Below are 14,182 nucleotides of genomic sequence, written 5' to 3'. Positions count from 1 at the left end.
GCAGAATAACGATTCGCCAAAAGGAAGGGTGGATTTGTCCTAGGGTTATTTGATACTGGCGGCAGAAGTCAATGACAACAGGGTCGAGGGAGCCCAACGTGAAAGGGTAAGTGTACACACTTAAAAACCCTTCCGCATAGGTGGTGATATTTTCTTCGGGAGCCGGGATCACCACTTCTTTGTTTTCCCAGTTGCAATCTTTCCTTACCTGCTTGATGTATCCCTCAGTTATCGAGCATATATACCTCGATACTGGCTCGCATCGACCGGGAACCGACGAGGCTTTATTGGTCTTAAAATCAGAAGTGAGAACACACCCCCCGGGAACACACTCCTCAGGTCGTGGCTCCACCGGTGTTTTGTCACCTGCAGGTCGCGATGTAGATGCGTTCTCTTTTTTAGGGACAATTTTTGACGTTTTGGCCATCTAAATTTCTGTGAACAAAGATCAAAAGTATTTTGGTGTTTTGAGAAGAAATTTGCAATGAAAATCACGGATTTGCAGATGAAGAACTCAGAAGATGCGAAAAAGAACTTAGAAGATTTGGAGATTGGAGATCTAAAAGTAAAAAATGGTAAAGAGAAGAGCTATTTATAGAGTTGGCAATGACGGTTCAATATCAACAGTGGCCGACCATTTTCTGACACACATTTAATGCCTTGGTAACTGAACCGACGGGATAGTTATCACATACGTCATGGTCGAGCTCGATGCAAACGTCAGTGTATATCTAGTCGTATCATTGAAAAATCATGTCGTTTCTCGCCACATTCTTCCCGAGAAACGAGGGGACTATCTATATACGGTCAAAACCGATTTTTTCCTTTATGCAATTAGTCAAGATTGGAACATGATGGACCGGGGGTCATTTTTATAATACTGAGATGAGATCTGAAGCCAGGTTACCAAGCTCAAGATTCAGGGACCGATCAATACCGAGCTCGAAGTCATTATCGAGCTAGAGTCCAAAATCGAACTATAATGTGAAGTGGCATTATCGAACTCAAGATCCGAGCCCGAGTCAATATCGAGCTCGAAATCTGGAGATCGACCTATATCAAGTCCGACCAAGATCGAACTAAGAGACAAGAGCCGTTGTAGCCGCACTTGGGGAGAGAATCTTGATGGGAATTAAGGAAAAGCTAAATTAACTAATCTATCATGGGATTCCCACTATGTATCTTTTATTATATCCAAAGTAGGATCCCCCCACTATAAAAGAGTGGCTATTAAGAGAAGATTGAACATTAAGGCATTTACACACTCCCTTATTGAAAAGATTATTGATATTCACATACAGATATTGGAGAAATCATCCTTTTGTGAGCCTTGTACGTTGATTCATCTTGTTTGTTCATAAATCGTTTTTTACTTAGTTTGGTTTGTATTTCATTCCCTTTTTACGGTTAATATTCGATATTTTTCTACATACTTTTTCGATTTGTACCAAGCTATACCACGCATCTTTAGAACTACGTATAAATTCAACTCTATCCGTTTTTCGGGTAAACAATATGATTGTTACAATCATAACTCTAGTCAAGTTTTATAATGGAAATGTAATGCAGCCTTAGTTGGAGAGCATCTATGCAAGTCGAATCTAGCGACCGAAATGTACTGATTTTGGTATTTAATAAAGACTTCTTGCACTGACCTTATTGTTATTCGTTTAATCTGATCTTCCATAATTAATGCACGAATTACCGCTATATATAATCATAAAATGCCTTTTGCTTTTTTGGTCCAAAAGAAACTAGTTATATTAAGATAACGAGTGTGTAGTACAAAGAGCTAAAGTTGACATAGACACAGGACACGACTAACCTGCATAAGTAACAGAACTACAGGGGCGACCTCGCGGTGGGTCGTGACAAAAAGAGGGGAGGGGGTTGAGCTAGAACTAGCTAAATCTCCGAGATGGGGTTACAAAAAGAGGCGTCTGAATGATGCGTGTTACCTGCAGTAGCAAGTACAATGTGTCTAACAAAAAACATTCCTAACTTGTCTTCTTATTTCATGCCGCGCGTACGACATTTGTATGTTTAATTTCTAATATTTCTTTTATAAAATGCCTTCTTATTTCATGCCGCGCGTACATCATTTGTATGTTTAATTTCTAATGTTTCTTTTACGTGCCCAATTTAATTTGTGTTATACACTTAGCCGTAGCTTTAGCAAATAAATATATATGGCTAATTAAGCACGTCTACATTTAATGCCAAAGGTGACATTATTGAAAAATAATTCTTTGTTGGGGTGTGGTATCCTTAACGGGAGGTCTCAGGTTTGAGCTCTGAATATGTAGTCATCTTTGTTAGGAAGCCTTTATCTTCCAATATAAAAATTTTCGGTGTGAATCCAAATTTAGTCGGGCTACGGTGCGAATACAAACACCGAATGAGAAACCAAAAGAATTCTTGAAATAGGAAGTAGCATTTTTCTAAAACAATTATTTTGTCGATGCCACTTTCTCTCTGTGGCACTATTCAAGTCAACCATTTTTAACATTTTCAAAGTCGTCCACCATATTATTTTTCAAAGTCTTCCATCTTCGTGCTCGTTTTGGAAGGAGATTCGTATTTTAAAGACTATAACATGCGCTTGTCCTAGAAGGTATTTGATTGGTTATATGTATATCCATATTATGTTTTGATGATCTAACAAACTTATTGTCAAGAATCAGATAAGGAATCTGTTACACATTCCCAAGACCTTAAGATCAAAAGGTTCCAGCTTGGGATATGGTTCAACTCTTCAGAGTCAAAGGAACAACAGAGGGAACAGATAGCTACCGCTTCCCGAAGAAACTGCACAAGTCAACTGCCCCAATTGTAAAGTTGCTGCCTGCACACGTTACAGTGCAGCAGTCAACTTTATGGGGAGTGTCTTTTACCTACCTTGCTTACATCATTCTAGTGATGTCACAAATGCATTATTAACATCAAGAAAGGTAAAACAAATATTTTGAACACTTAGAGAATTTACTCAAGCACACTCTCTGTGATTGATCATCAAGAAAACGATTCTCAAGTGCATCAAGAACAAAGAATAACACTACTACGGACCAGTTCCCCATAACAAGTTATTGTATGTCCTTAGTTGAGTTGTGACTTTGTAATAGTTCTTCAAATGTAATTCCTACTTAGCTTGTTTAGAAGCATTGCGTAGGAAACCCTTTGTAAATCATAAACTCTTGTGTTTGTGTCTTGGCTAGAGTTAATCGAGTTATAAAGTCTTTGTAATAGAGTTATTACTAAGTGGCTTGTAATAGAGTGTTACAAGTTAGTGAGGGATTAAGAGGTTAATCCCTAGGTTACATAGGTTGTAATCTGAAAGTTGCTCAGTAGTGAAGTTGAAATCCTACAAGGGTAGGTCGTGGTTTTTAATCCCGTTGAGCTGAGAATTTTTCACGTAAAATTTCTCTTGTCATTTACTCAGTGCAGTGTGCGTGATTTCTGTAAAAACTTATATCTGTGGGAACTTATAGAAAACTTGGTTCTTTATATAATTTGGTGGACCCTTAAATTCTATAGCAGTTGTGTTAAACGGTGCATAAAAGTCTTTAAGTTTTCGTTTATCTAGAATAGCTATCATTAGGTGAAGCGAAAAAATTGACTAACTTAATTACAACGCATTAATTGGAAATGATACAGTTGGTGTATGACTTTCTTCTATTTTCTTTTGGTTAAGTAAACATCATTAACATCGTAATTGACAAACTAGCTGGCAAAGAGTTTGTCGTTTAGAGCTCAAGTCAAAGTAGTAAGATTATAAACTAAATAAATTGTTTTGTTTAATCAAGTTGTGAAAACAGTTCCAGAAATAATGAAGCCGTCGAATAGTACCATAAGCTTGAGGCTTTTTTCCCTCCCCTTATTTTCGAGGAAATGGTCTCCAATGAATATTTGACAATTTATTTTGTATCTTGCGGAAAAATCGATCATTGTTTACTAATCACATATTATCCAACAGAATCCAATCTCTCTCGATACATTCCGCAAAAAATCCGATTCGATGGGATTCTTCCCCAACTAATGGAGAACTTTTGGCGGAATTATCACACATGAATTTGAGCAGAATATTTCAAAGAAATAGCTTACTTCTTTTTCTCGAGAGACGGAAAATATTATATAACAATAAAAATCTCTTGTAAAAAAACCATAAAATTAAAATCAAATTTATAAAGGCCTACAAAACAAATTGACTCTTATTTTCTTCAAAAAATAAAATGGGATCATAACATGAGTACCGATATGAGAAGATTTAAAAAGAAAAAGGTCGATGAGGTTTTAATCGAGACAAATTAATAGATGAACTTGACGGATAAGTACCTCTTAATACAATCATGCTAAAAAAGACCCTCTTTCACCCAAATTGCTCAATAATGTTATATCATGTGATATGCAAATACGTTAACATTTAATACAATACTAAATAGAATCACACTGACAATTGAGAGGACAAATCCACTTGACTTGGTGTATGAGATTCCTCCCTGCAGGTCAACGTACATGATACAAAAATGTTGATAATGTTAAGTATCTTCATTATATATATAATACAAACAACTTGCAATAGTTAGTGACTGTGACTCCTTAAGATGTTATAGCTGTCAGACCAAGTATATTAACGATTGCGATGCTTAAGTTAAAGTACAATAAGTTGCACGTGTTTATGTGAAGGGGCAAAATAAATTTTCTTCAATCCACGAATATGACAAAAGGATTGATAAACTAGTCAATTTTAGTAAATTTCAAAATTAAATGTCATAGAACGATTATCCATCACATAAATTGGACTTGCTTTAGCAATTTTAGCTCAGTTTAGTAATAATAATTATAACAAACATCAACTAGCTACCTAGCAATATTCCTTTTGGGTCACGTACAGTACACAACACAACTAGCAAATAGCAATAGAGTTCCATTGAGGTCCATACCTCCTAAAATAAGCTAGCAAGTGTTATGCTAAATAATACAAGTGTACCACTTTATAGTAAACTCCAAATAGGGAATTTGATTTTGAATCAGTCAACAAAGTTCCCTTTCACACTCTGCTGGATTATAACTTATAAAATAAGAGGTTCTAGCTGTTGAACATTTGCTCAGAAATTAAGCAAGCACCCTGTCCCAGCATGTATTTTTGGGTAAATCCAACCAATTATGACCTGAAATAGCACATTACAGAGACTATAATTTTTGTCATTTTAAATGATATATTACCAAAGATTTAAGTATATACACTGACAGTTCACGAGTGACTGGAACTGTAAAACTCCACTTTTGTACTTCTCCATTATATGAATGAGCAACTCTTAAAAAAACCAAAATAGTGTCTGCAAGACTTGATCATTTGATCTATTGTTCTTTTCTTTTGTGGGTTCGAATGATAGTTCTGAAACAATCTACCGATCAAAATCAAGACAATATTATGATAATTGTGAAGCCTAATCTTTATTGAAAATTACTACTCGAAAATCTATCACAATAGATGATGTTCATTGCTACAGCTGCAGATACTGTATCACAATTCAGGCATTATACAACAGCTTTACTTTAGGGAAAAGGAAGTAGGCTCTATAGGATATTCACAAAACGAATTTGACTAAATCAGACTATACCAAATATCAGCTGAAAAATGGAGGGTGAGTGCTAGTCAATGTTAAGCTCATTAGCTCAAATCATAATGTGTGATCACAGACACAAACTTGAGTTGGCTGAACAATTCACCTTCAAAGATTTGGCCTTTGCTGAGAACAAAAATCCAATGCCAATTCCGGATGATCATCGAGTCAAGTCAAAATTCTTGATCACCTTAGTTTATCTAGGATCGATCCAACTCTCTGTCAATTTATTCCCAGAAGATTGTGTAGAGGAGCTTGGTTGACCGAAAAATCTTTTGCCGTGCAGATTAAATGGACTAAATTCTGAACTTCCAGAGTTGAGGAATGGTGGTTGTGTTGGCTGAAGAATTTCATGGTTGTCGGTAAGCATTTTCACGACGCTCGACATGGAGGGTCGCAATTCTGCTGATGCCTGTACACAAAGCAGACCTACTTGAAGCAGCTTAGACGCCTCCTCTTCATTGAAGTTACCCTCTAACGAAGGATCAACTGCTTCACAAGATTTTCCAATTCCATACAAGTTCCACAACTAGAAACCACAACGAAATGAGTTTAGTAAGTATTATGATTATTAATGTCCATTATGGACAGATGATATATCACAAGAAAGTACCTGCTGCAGAAGAGAATTTGTGTTCTGGAAAACATAATTGTTCTTCTTTCCACACACGAGTTCGATAACAAGAACACCGAAACTATAAACATCAGCTTTCTCAGTCAGTTTGCCACGTACAATGTACTCTGGAGCCATGTAACCGCTGCAATTTTAAATCTGATTACTTCTTTTAATAATATCAAAGGAAGTTCAACGACCAGAAGTGGACAGAAAAAATAGAACCCCTAAAACTATATATGCAGTAGTTAACTTATACTAGCGAAAAACCTACTTTTACATTAAGTTATACATAAGTGAAAGGTCTCATCTCCCGGAAACATGGCAAAATTATAGAGATTTAATAGCAAGACCTTAGCGATGATATAGCTAAGTAAAACAGATCCAACACTTCTTACTGTATCGAGATTTAATCATTTCAGCAAACAATTTGTCTATAGTGTTTAATCCTCACTGGTTAAAGAAAAAGTAAGAATAACCCAAACTTACAGTGTACCAGCAATAGCTGTGCTAATATGAGTCCTGTCTTCAGGAAATAACCTGGCTAGACCAAAATCAGCAATTTTTGGCGTGAAATCTTCATCTAGAAGAACATTGCTCAACTTTATGTCTCTGTGGATGATCCTCAACTTTGATTCTTCATGAAGATAGGCCAAGCCCTCAGCAGTACCCAATACAATTTTGTATCTTTGATCCCATGTAAGTGGCTGAAGGTTCTTTGTGTCTGATTCAGTGCAAATCAAAGTCATTTTACACTAATTTAAGAGTTCATAATTAAGGTTGGATGCGATACTTACCAAAGACGTAATCCAGAAGACTATGATTGGGCACGTACTCATACACTAGAAGACTTTCTGGCCCTGTAATGCTGCACCCCAACAGCTTTACTAGGTTTTTGTGATGTATGCCGCTAATCAAATTGACCTCATTAAAGAAATGATCAACCCATTGCCTCGTATTGAAGAAGAGCCTCTTTATAGCAACAACCTGACCATCCGGCAAGATCCCCTATTTCATGTGGAAACACGACTATCATAAGACACAAGTCTTTGCGATAAGAAAATAATGTTCAAAGAGAAATTACCTTGTAAACAGAACCAGAACCTCCTTGTCCCAATTTATTGGAGTTGTTAAAGTAATTTGCTGCCTTCTCAAGGGTTTCATAGGATATATTCAGTTTTGATTTATTAACTGTTCTTATGAGTGCTCCTAGCTGCTTCTTCTCTACATTATCAAAGCAAATTCAAGTCAAATTTCCATTTGATCAATCACAAGAATGAAAATGATTGACTTTGAAATTAGTACCTCTCTTTTGTTTCAAAACCTTCTTCCGCATAAAGAATGAAACAGCCGACACAAATAGTAAGAAAGCAGAAATACCCAGGGTTGTTGCGAGAATAACAGCCAAGCGACTCGATCCTCCTGATAATTAATCATAATGTGACCACATAAATTAGAGGTCTTGGATTCAAATTTCATACTAAAAGAAATATTCATGTGTTTGGCCCATAAAGAATTTAGAACTTACCCCCATTTCCAATAGGAGGAGTATCACTTGCAGAATTGTTAAAGAACTTCTGAGTAGAATACCTAACATAACAACCAGTATTCAACACCCTCCCTTCTTCCTTAGGATGACAAGAACCAATCTTTGAAACTGCATCAGAAAGACACCTTTGACAAGCACTCCCATTCACAAATTCCCAACACTGAGCCAACCCATAAACAGTCAAATTCCCAGTACCCACAACCGCCGTTAAATACCCATCATTCCTCAAACCTCCCACCTCCAAATTCCTCACTAATTTCCCAACATTTTCCTTAAATAAACTCTGATCCCCTGAAAAACTCCTGTTCCCACAAATTGTCCTATCCACAGAACTCACACTTTCATTAAAGAACTTATAATAATCATACCTTAAAAAACACCCATCATAAAATAATCTCCCACCAGTAATCAATCTTTGAAATGGTAAGCACCTTAGGATTTGTGTTTTACACTGAGCAAAACAGAGATTACAATCTCTTTGTGATAAGTCTTTCATGCACTCACCATAAGCGTAAACTGTATTATTTCCTGTTCCATTTATTACAGCTCCATATTGTTGCCGTGCAACTAGGGGCGTAACGGAATCCATGGCTGCTAAAAAACTGGCTACATAAACTTGACGATCAGTTTGTGAAGCTGTTCTGTTTGTACATATTAAAGCTGCTTCTGTAGCTCTTGGATCAGAAACTGATCGATTTATGAATGAAAATAGTGTAAATATGAATACCCATTTCACTGGAGAATCCATTTTTGGAGAATTTGAAGGAATTAAGCTATGAAAATTGAGTTTGACGACATAACTTGAAGGTATGGGCGAGAAGTTGCAGCTGAAAAAGGGGATTTTACTCTTCTCTGTTTTTTTGTTCATAAGAGTGAAATGAGAAGCCACTATGTGAACAGTATGTGGGGTCCACCGGCCACCGAAGCTGACGAATTTCCAATTTCCAAGTCTAAGATAGAAGACCTTTTTAAAATAATTTAGAAAAAAAAAAACGCTAAGATGGAAGACTTGGTATTTATCTTGTTGACTTATTTAGGAAATGAGAAAGTTACAGCTCGGTGATCTTCAATTCCTTTTTTTATTTTCTTTTTCTGAGTGGTCTAGAACATAAAAAGAAAAATAAGATAAGATAAGGACAGGAGAGTCTAATTTTTACCCTTTTTTATTTTCTTTTGGGGTCAAATATTCTTGCGGCTCAATCAAACGACTATTATCTTGAAGTTTGAACACGAATTTAGGGAGTTACAAAATGTTGTTCACATTAAAAAAATATATAATCACTTTTTGAAGTCATTTTTTAAAAAAAAAACAAATTGAGACTCAAACTCAAAGTTTTTAATTATTTTTGGCCTTTGATTGTATTGTATAAGGTAGGTAGATTACATTTATAATACAATGTTGTAATTAGACATGTAGCATAGGATGGTGTTGTTAACTTTAAGTATTTAAAGTTAAATTAACATTTCTACATCGTCAAACCACGCGGCTTAAAAATCAAGATATTAATTGAAACGAAAAATTAAATTAGTTCGACAATGACGGAAGTCATTCTTTTTCTAGTTCTTTACACAATTTTAACATACTAGCAAACAACGGAAATGATTTTGTTAAGAAACTTTTCTTAAGAAATATGTTACGCCACACCCAATACAGTCTTATACTTTGGTTAATCTCTTTTGTTCCCTAAGTTGCTACTCCATAAGCGTAAGTTTGAAAGATCGGTTTTCAACTTTGGCCACTGGATTTACTTTTCTAAGTACTAATAAAGCAGCTTCATTTCGTGTCAAACCTGATTGCTTAATATAATAGAGTTACAAATACTGATAATTCACCTTTTTTTTCTTTTTCGTTTCCTTTTTTATTCCTTCGTTTGCTTCTGTTTGTCCGGTGACAGTTTCAAACTATTGAAAGAGTTCATATATGTTGAATGAATGGTAGATACATTGACAGTTGTATAAGTAAAAATATTAGCTGGTTAGTTAGAAGAGTAGTTAGGCGGTTAGTATAAAATGCACGATGTCTTTCCATTTGTTGGTTAAGTTAGTCATCATTGTAGTAATAAGAAGCAGTTGCTTTCTTCCTCTATTCTTCTTCGTTTCTTGTTCATTTCTCCATTGCTAATAGCTTCGAATCTAGATCTCATCATGGTATCAGAGCGAGTGTCATTGATCTACGCTTCACAACTTCGATTCTAGATTCTTCTCACTCAATTCTCAGCTGGATTACTCAACTAAGTTGTCTGATTGTTTCGACTCCCAAAAGCTAGGGTTCGTTCAATTTGAGCAATCAGCATTTCTTGTACAACTGCGTTTGAGCTTAATTTATCCTTGGTGAAAGAAAAAAATGGTGATTAACACTAAAGATAGTGGATCGACTCTAGCTGATGCAATTGCAGCTCTGATAATTGACCCGCATCATCCTTTATTTCTTCAACCCATCAATACTCCAGGTAGCTCTCTAATTTCAGTTAAGCTCACTCGACCTGAGAATTATACTTTGTGGAGTAGTACTACGCGTGTAAGTTTGCTAGGAAAGTGTAAGCCAGGGTTTGTAGATGGGAGGTACCATTAGGAGAAGTTTCCTCCTATTCTACATGAGCCGTGGGAAAAATGTAATGCTATTGTGTTGTCGTGGATTATGAATTATGTGAGTGCCGAGTTATTGAGTGGCATGGTGTATGCCTCAAGTGCTCACAAAGTGTGGATGGATCTCAAGGAAACATTTGACAATGTCAATAGTTCCAGAGTGTTGTTCCTACACAAACACATAGCTACCCTTATTCAAGGGATTTCATCTATCTCTGCATATTTTTCGAAGTTGAAAGAACTATGGGCAAAATTTGATGCCCTTATGCCTTGTCCTGGGTGTGGCTATGAAGAATCAAAAAAGTATGTTGAATATTTTGAGTATCAAAGATTGCTTCAGTTTTTTATGGGCCTGAATGAAACATACTCTCAGTCCAGTAATCAAATCTTGAACATGTCACCAAGACCATCTATAAACAAAGCATACTCTATGATTATCTCTGAGAAAAGCAAAAGAGCATTGGCTCAACCCTCACAAGTCTCAGAGGTTCATGATGCTACAACTCTGTTCAGCAGCAAGGGAGCTAATTCCTCTGATACCCTAGCTCAACTCAATAACAAGAGTAACCTTGGTCACAGTCATACCTATCTAGGAGATGGAATGACTCACACGGGGGAAACAACATTGTTTAGAAACAAAGGTAATGCAGGTTCAGTCTACAACTTTTCTGGTGGAAATAATCATTCAGGCTCTAACTACAGATCTAGAAAGAATAGTCTGCATTATGACTATTGCAATTTTAAAGGACACACTAGAGAAACCTGCTACAAACTAAATGGCTATCCACCTGACTTTAAGCCAAAGAAGAAAGGTGGCTTTGGGACTGCTAACTTTGCTCAAGGTAATACAGGGAACTATCCCTCTGAAACCCTTAGTAGTAGCAATACTGGTCAAGTTGGTTCCACTGTCAACTTTGCAGGAACCTCTCAGATGCAACAAGCTAATCATAGCTTTCAAGCAGGCATCCCTCAATTTACTCAAGAACAATACAGTCAAAATTTACAGCTTCTAGGCAAGCAAACTAAATGCAGTGGATCAACTATGGCAGCAGGTATGCCTTCCTGTGGTGACATTACTGAAGTTCTGACTAAATGGATTGTAGATTCAGGAGCTTCAAGTCACATGGTAAATATATATAATTTACTGACTAATGTTAAGGCAATCTCTAATGATATAAGGGGATAAGTGCATCTGCCTACTGGTAGTGTAGCTCAGATTAGGCACATAGGTTCTGCTTATCTTCTAAAGGATCTAAAGGTGTCTAATGTGATGCACATACCTGACTTCAAGTTCAACCTTCTAGCTGTATCCAAGCTAACCAAGGAAATGAAATGGGTAGTTATGTTCTTCCATGGTTTCTTTATTTTTCAGGAGCTCTTCAGTGGACCGGTGAGGGGGATTGGTAGAGAAAAAGATGGTCTTCATGTGTTCAACTCTACAACAAGAGGTTCAGTTGCATCACAAGTTTCTGCAGAAGTCAAGGATTCAATTTCAAGACCTATACCTGCTGTAAATACAATAAGAACTGATAAGTCAATAAGTGTAGCCTTGTGGCATAGGAGGCTGGGGCATGTACCTCTAGAAAATATGAGAAAACTGGGGTATTTTCACACTATTGAATGTAAACACTAAGGACAATCATTGCACTATATGTCCCTTAGCTAAACAATTAAGGTTACCATTCCCTATCAGTACTACTATGTTTAAGTGCTGCTTTGATACTATTCATAGTGATGTTTGGGTTCCTTATACGATCCCTACATATGATGGGAAGCGATATTTTCTAACTTTGGTGGATGATCACTCTAGATATACCTGATTTTTCTTGTTGCCTACCAAAGCATAAGTCATAGTAGTACTTAAATCCTTTTTTGCTATGGTACAAAATGTTCATTCAGCTTCAGTCAAGTACTTTAGATCAGATAATCGATGTGAGTTCTTTAACTCACAGATGACTGAATTATTACAATCCTTAGGGATTGTTCATCAGAGTTCATGTGTGTATACTCTCTAGCAGAATGTGGTTGTTGAAAGAAGACACATGTATATCCTTGAAACAGCTAGAGCTCTCAGGTTTAAAGCTGCAGTTCCACTGAGATTTTGGGGTGAGTGTGTGCTCACTGGTGTCTATATCATAAATAGACTCCCTTCTGGTGTACTTCAAGGCAAATCCCCTTTTGAGATCATGTTTGGACATTCTCCCTCTCTGCAGCATATGAGAGTGTTTAGGGTGCCTAGGATACATGACTACTGTTAAAAGGATAGATAAGTTTTCTCTTAGAGCAGTTCCTACAGTCTTTTTAGGCTACTCTACCATACAAAAGGGCTACAAAATGTATGAAATACACACCAAGCAATTTCACATCACTAGAGATGTGATTTTTAAAGAAGATGTTTTTCCCTTTCAGCATCTTAACTCCGCAGTCTCCGCTCTATTTCCTATACTAGACTCCTCTACATTTCTCTCCATTCCACCTCCTGATAGTCTACACACTTCACTTCCTTCCTCTCCTTGTTCAAATATCCCCTCTTCACCTTCTCTCCAAACTACTGAAGCTTCCTCACCTGTACACTCTAATGCAGGTGACTTTCCTTCTCTTGATCTCCCTGATGAGCATATCACAAATAGTGATGCTCCTAGTTTGCCCCAAGCAAATTGTCCTGTTTCTACCTTACCTTCTACTGAAGCTAGAAAATCAGCTAGAACTAGCAGGCCTCCTATTTGGCTCAAAGACTAAGTCACTCATGGCAATGGGAGTGTCCATTGTCGTTATCCTATTTCTAACATGATCAACTATGCTAATGTGTCTCCTTCTTTTGGCACTGCTTTGGCAGCCTACTCAGCCATCACTGAACCTAAATCCTATAATAAAGCTATAAAAAACCCAAGTTGATTGAGGCAATGAAGTGTGAGATTGCTGTTTTAGAAGACAATCACACATGGTCAATAGTTGAGCTACCTTCAGGAAAGACTCTAATTGGTTGTAAATGGGTATTCAAAGTCAAGTACACTTCCTCTGGCACAGTGGAGAGGTACAAGGACAGGCTTGTAGCCAAAGGCTCTAGCGAGCAGGATGGGCTGGACTACACTGAGACCTTCTCCCCTGTTGCCAAAATAGTCATAGTTAGATCAGTTCTGGCCATTGCAGCAACAAAGCATTGGCACATATTTCAAATGGATGTGCATAATGCTTTTATTCAAGGAGTTGAAGAGGTTTATATTGAAGTTCCTCAAGGGTTTGCTAGCAAAGGGGGGAAACGCAGTGTATGCAAACTACATAATTCCTTGTATGGACTCAAGCAGGTACCTAGGCAATGGAACAAGAAACTCATAGATGCTCTACTACAGCTTGGCTTCTCTCAAAGTCACTTTGACTACTCTCTTTTCTCAAAGACAGTGAAGTCTGAGTTGGTAGTAGTATTGGTCTATATTGATGACCTATTGGTTATAGGAAGTTGTTCGGATTTGATCCTTCAGACCAGGAATGATTTATAACTCAAGTTCAAGATGAAAGACTTGGGACAACTTAAGTTCTTTCTTAGAATAGAGTTTGCTAGATCAGCTAAAGGAATTGTAATGAGCCAAAGAAAGTATGCATTAGAGCTAATTGCATAAATGGGACTTAGTGGTGCAAAACCAGCCAACACCCTATTGGAGACAAATGTGAAACTTACCTCTGCAGACTATGATGAGTTTGTTAATAGTAAGTCTTCCTCTGACATAGCAGATAAGGTACTTGCAGATGATGGGTAGTATCAAAGGTTGATAGGAAAGTTACTGTACTTTACTATGACTAGGGTTGATATTG

The 14,182-nt window shown here is 36.9% G+C and overlaps 2 protein-coding genes across 2 annotated transcripts; one reads left to right on the top strand and one right to left on the bottom strand.

The window, feature by feature from the left end:
• Nucleotides 1-5,435: 5,435 nt before the first annotated feature.
• Nucleotides 5,436-8,655, bottom strand: LOC104109208 (cysteine-rich receptor-like protein kinase 3). The gene is made up of 7 exons (XM_009618437.4): nucleotides 7,766-8,655; nucleotides 7,543-7,659; nucleotides 7,322-7,461; nucleotides 7,035-7,245; nucleotides 6,727-6,961; nucleotides 6,238-6,382; nucleotides 5,436-6,153 (listed from the first exon to the last, which is right to left on the bottom strand). The coding sequence occupies exons 1-7, from the start codon at nucleotides 8,652-8,654 to the stop codon at nucleotides 5,821-5,823; spliced, it is 2,070 nt and encodes a 689-aa protein (XP_009616732.2). The 5' UTR covers nucleotide 8,655; the 3' UTR covers nucleotides 5,436-5,820.
• A 1,769-nt stretch (nucleotides 8,656-10,424) lies between these two features.
• LOC117279826 (uncharacterized) lies at nucleotides 10,425-13,111 on the top strand. The gene is made up of 5 exons (XM_070186760.1): nucleotides 10,425-11,498; nucleotides 11,745-11,882; nucleotides 12,272-12,304; nucleotides 12,391-12,603; nucleotides 12,782-13,111. The coding sequence occupies exons 1-5, from the start codon at nucleotides 10,425-10,427 to the stop codon at nucleotides 13,109-13,111; spliced, it is 1,788 nt and encodes a 595-aa protein (XP_070042861.1).
• Nucleotides 13,112-14,182: the final 1,071 nt, after the last annotated feature.

This window comes from Nicotiana tomentosiformis, chromosome 10 (genome assembly GCF_000390325.3).
Source record: "Nicotiana tomentosiformis chromosome 10, ASM39032v3, whole genome shotgun sequence".
NCBI classification, from domain to species: Eukaryota; Viridiplantae; Streptophyta; class Magnoliopsida; order Solanales; family Solanaceae; genus Nicotiana; species Nicotiana tomentosiformis.
The sequence above is the reverse complement of the archived record's forward strand: the minus strand, read 5'-3'. Positions and strand labels throughout refer to the sequence as shown.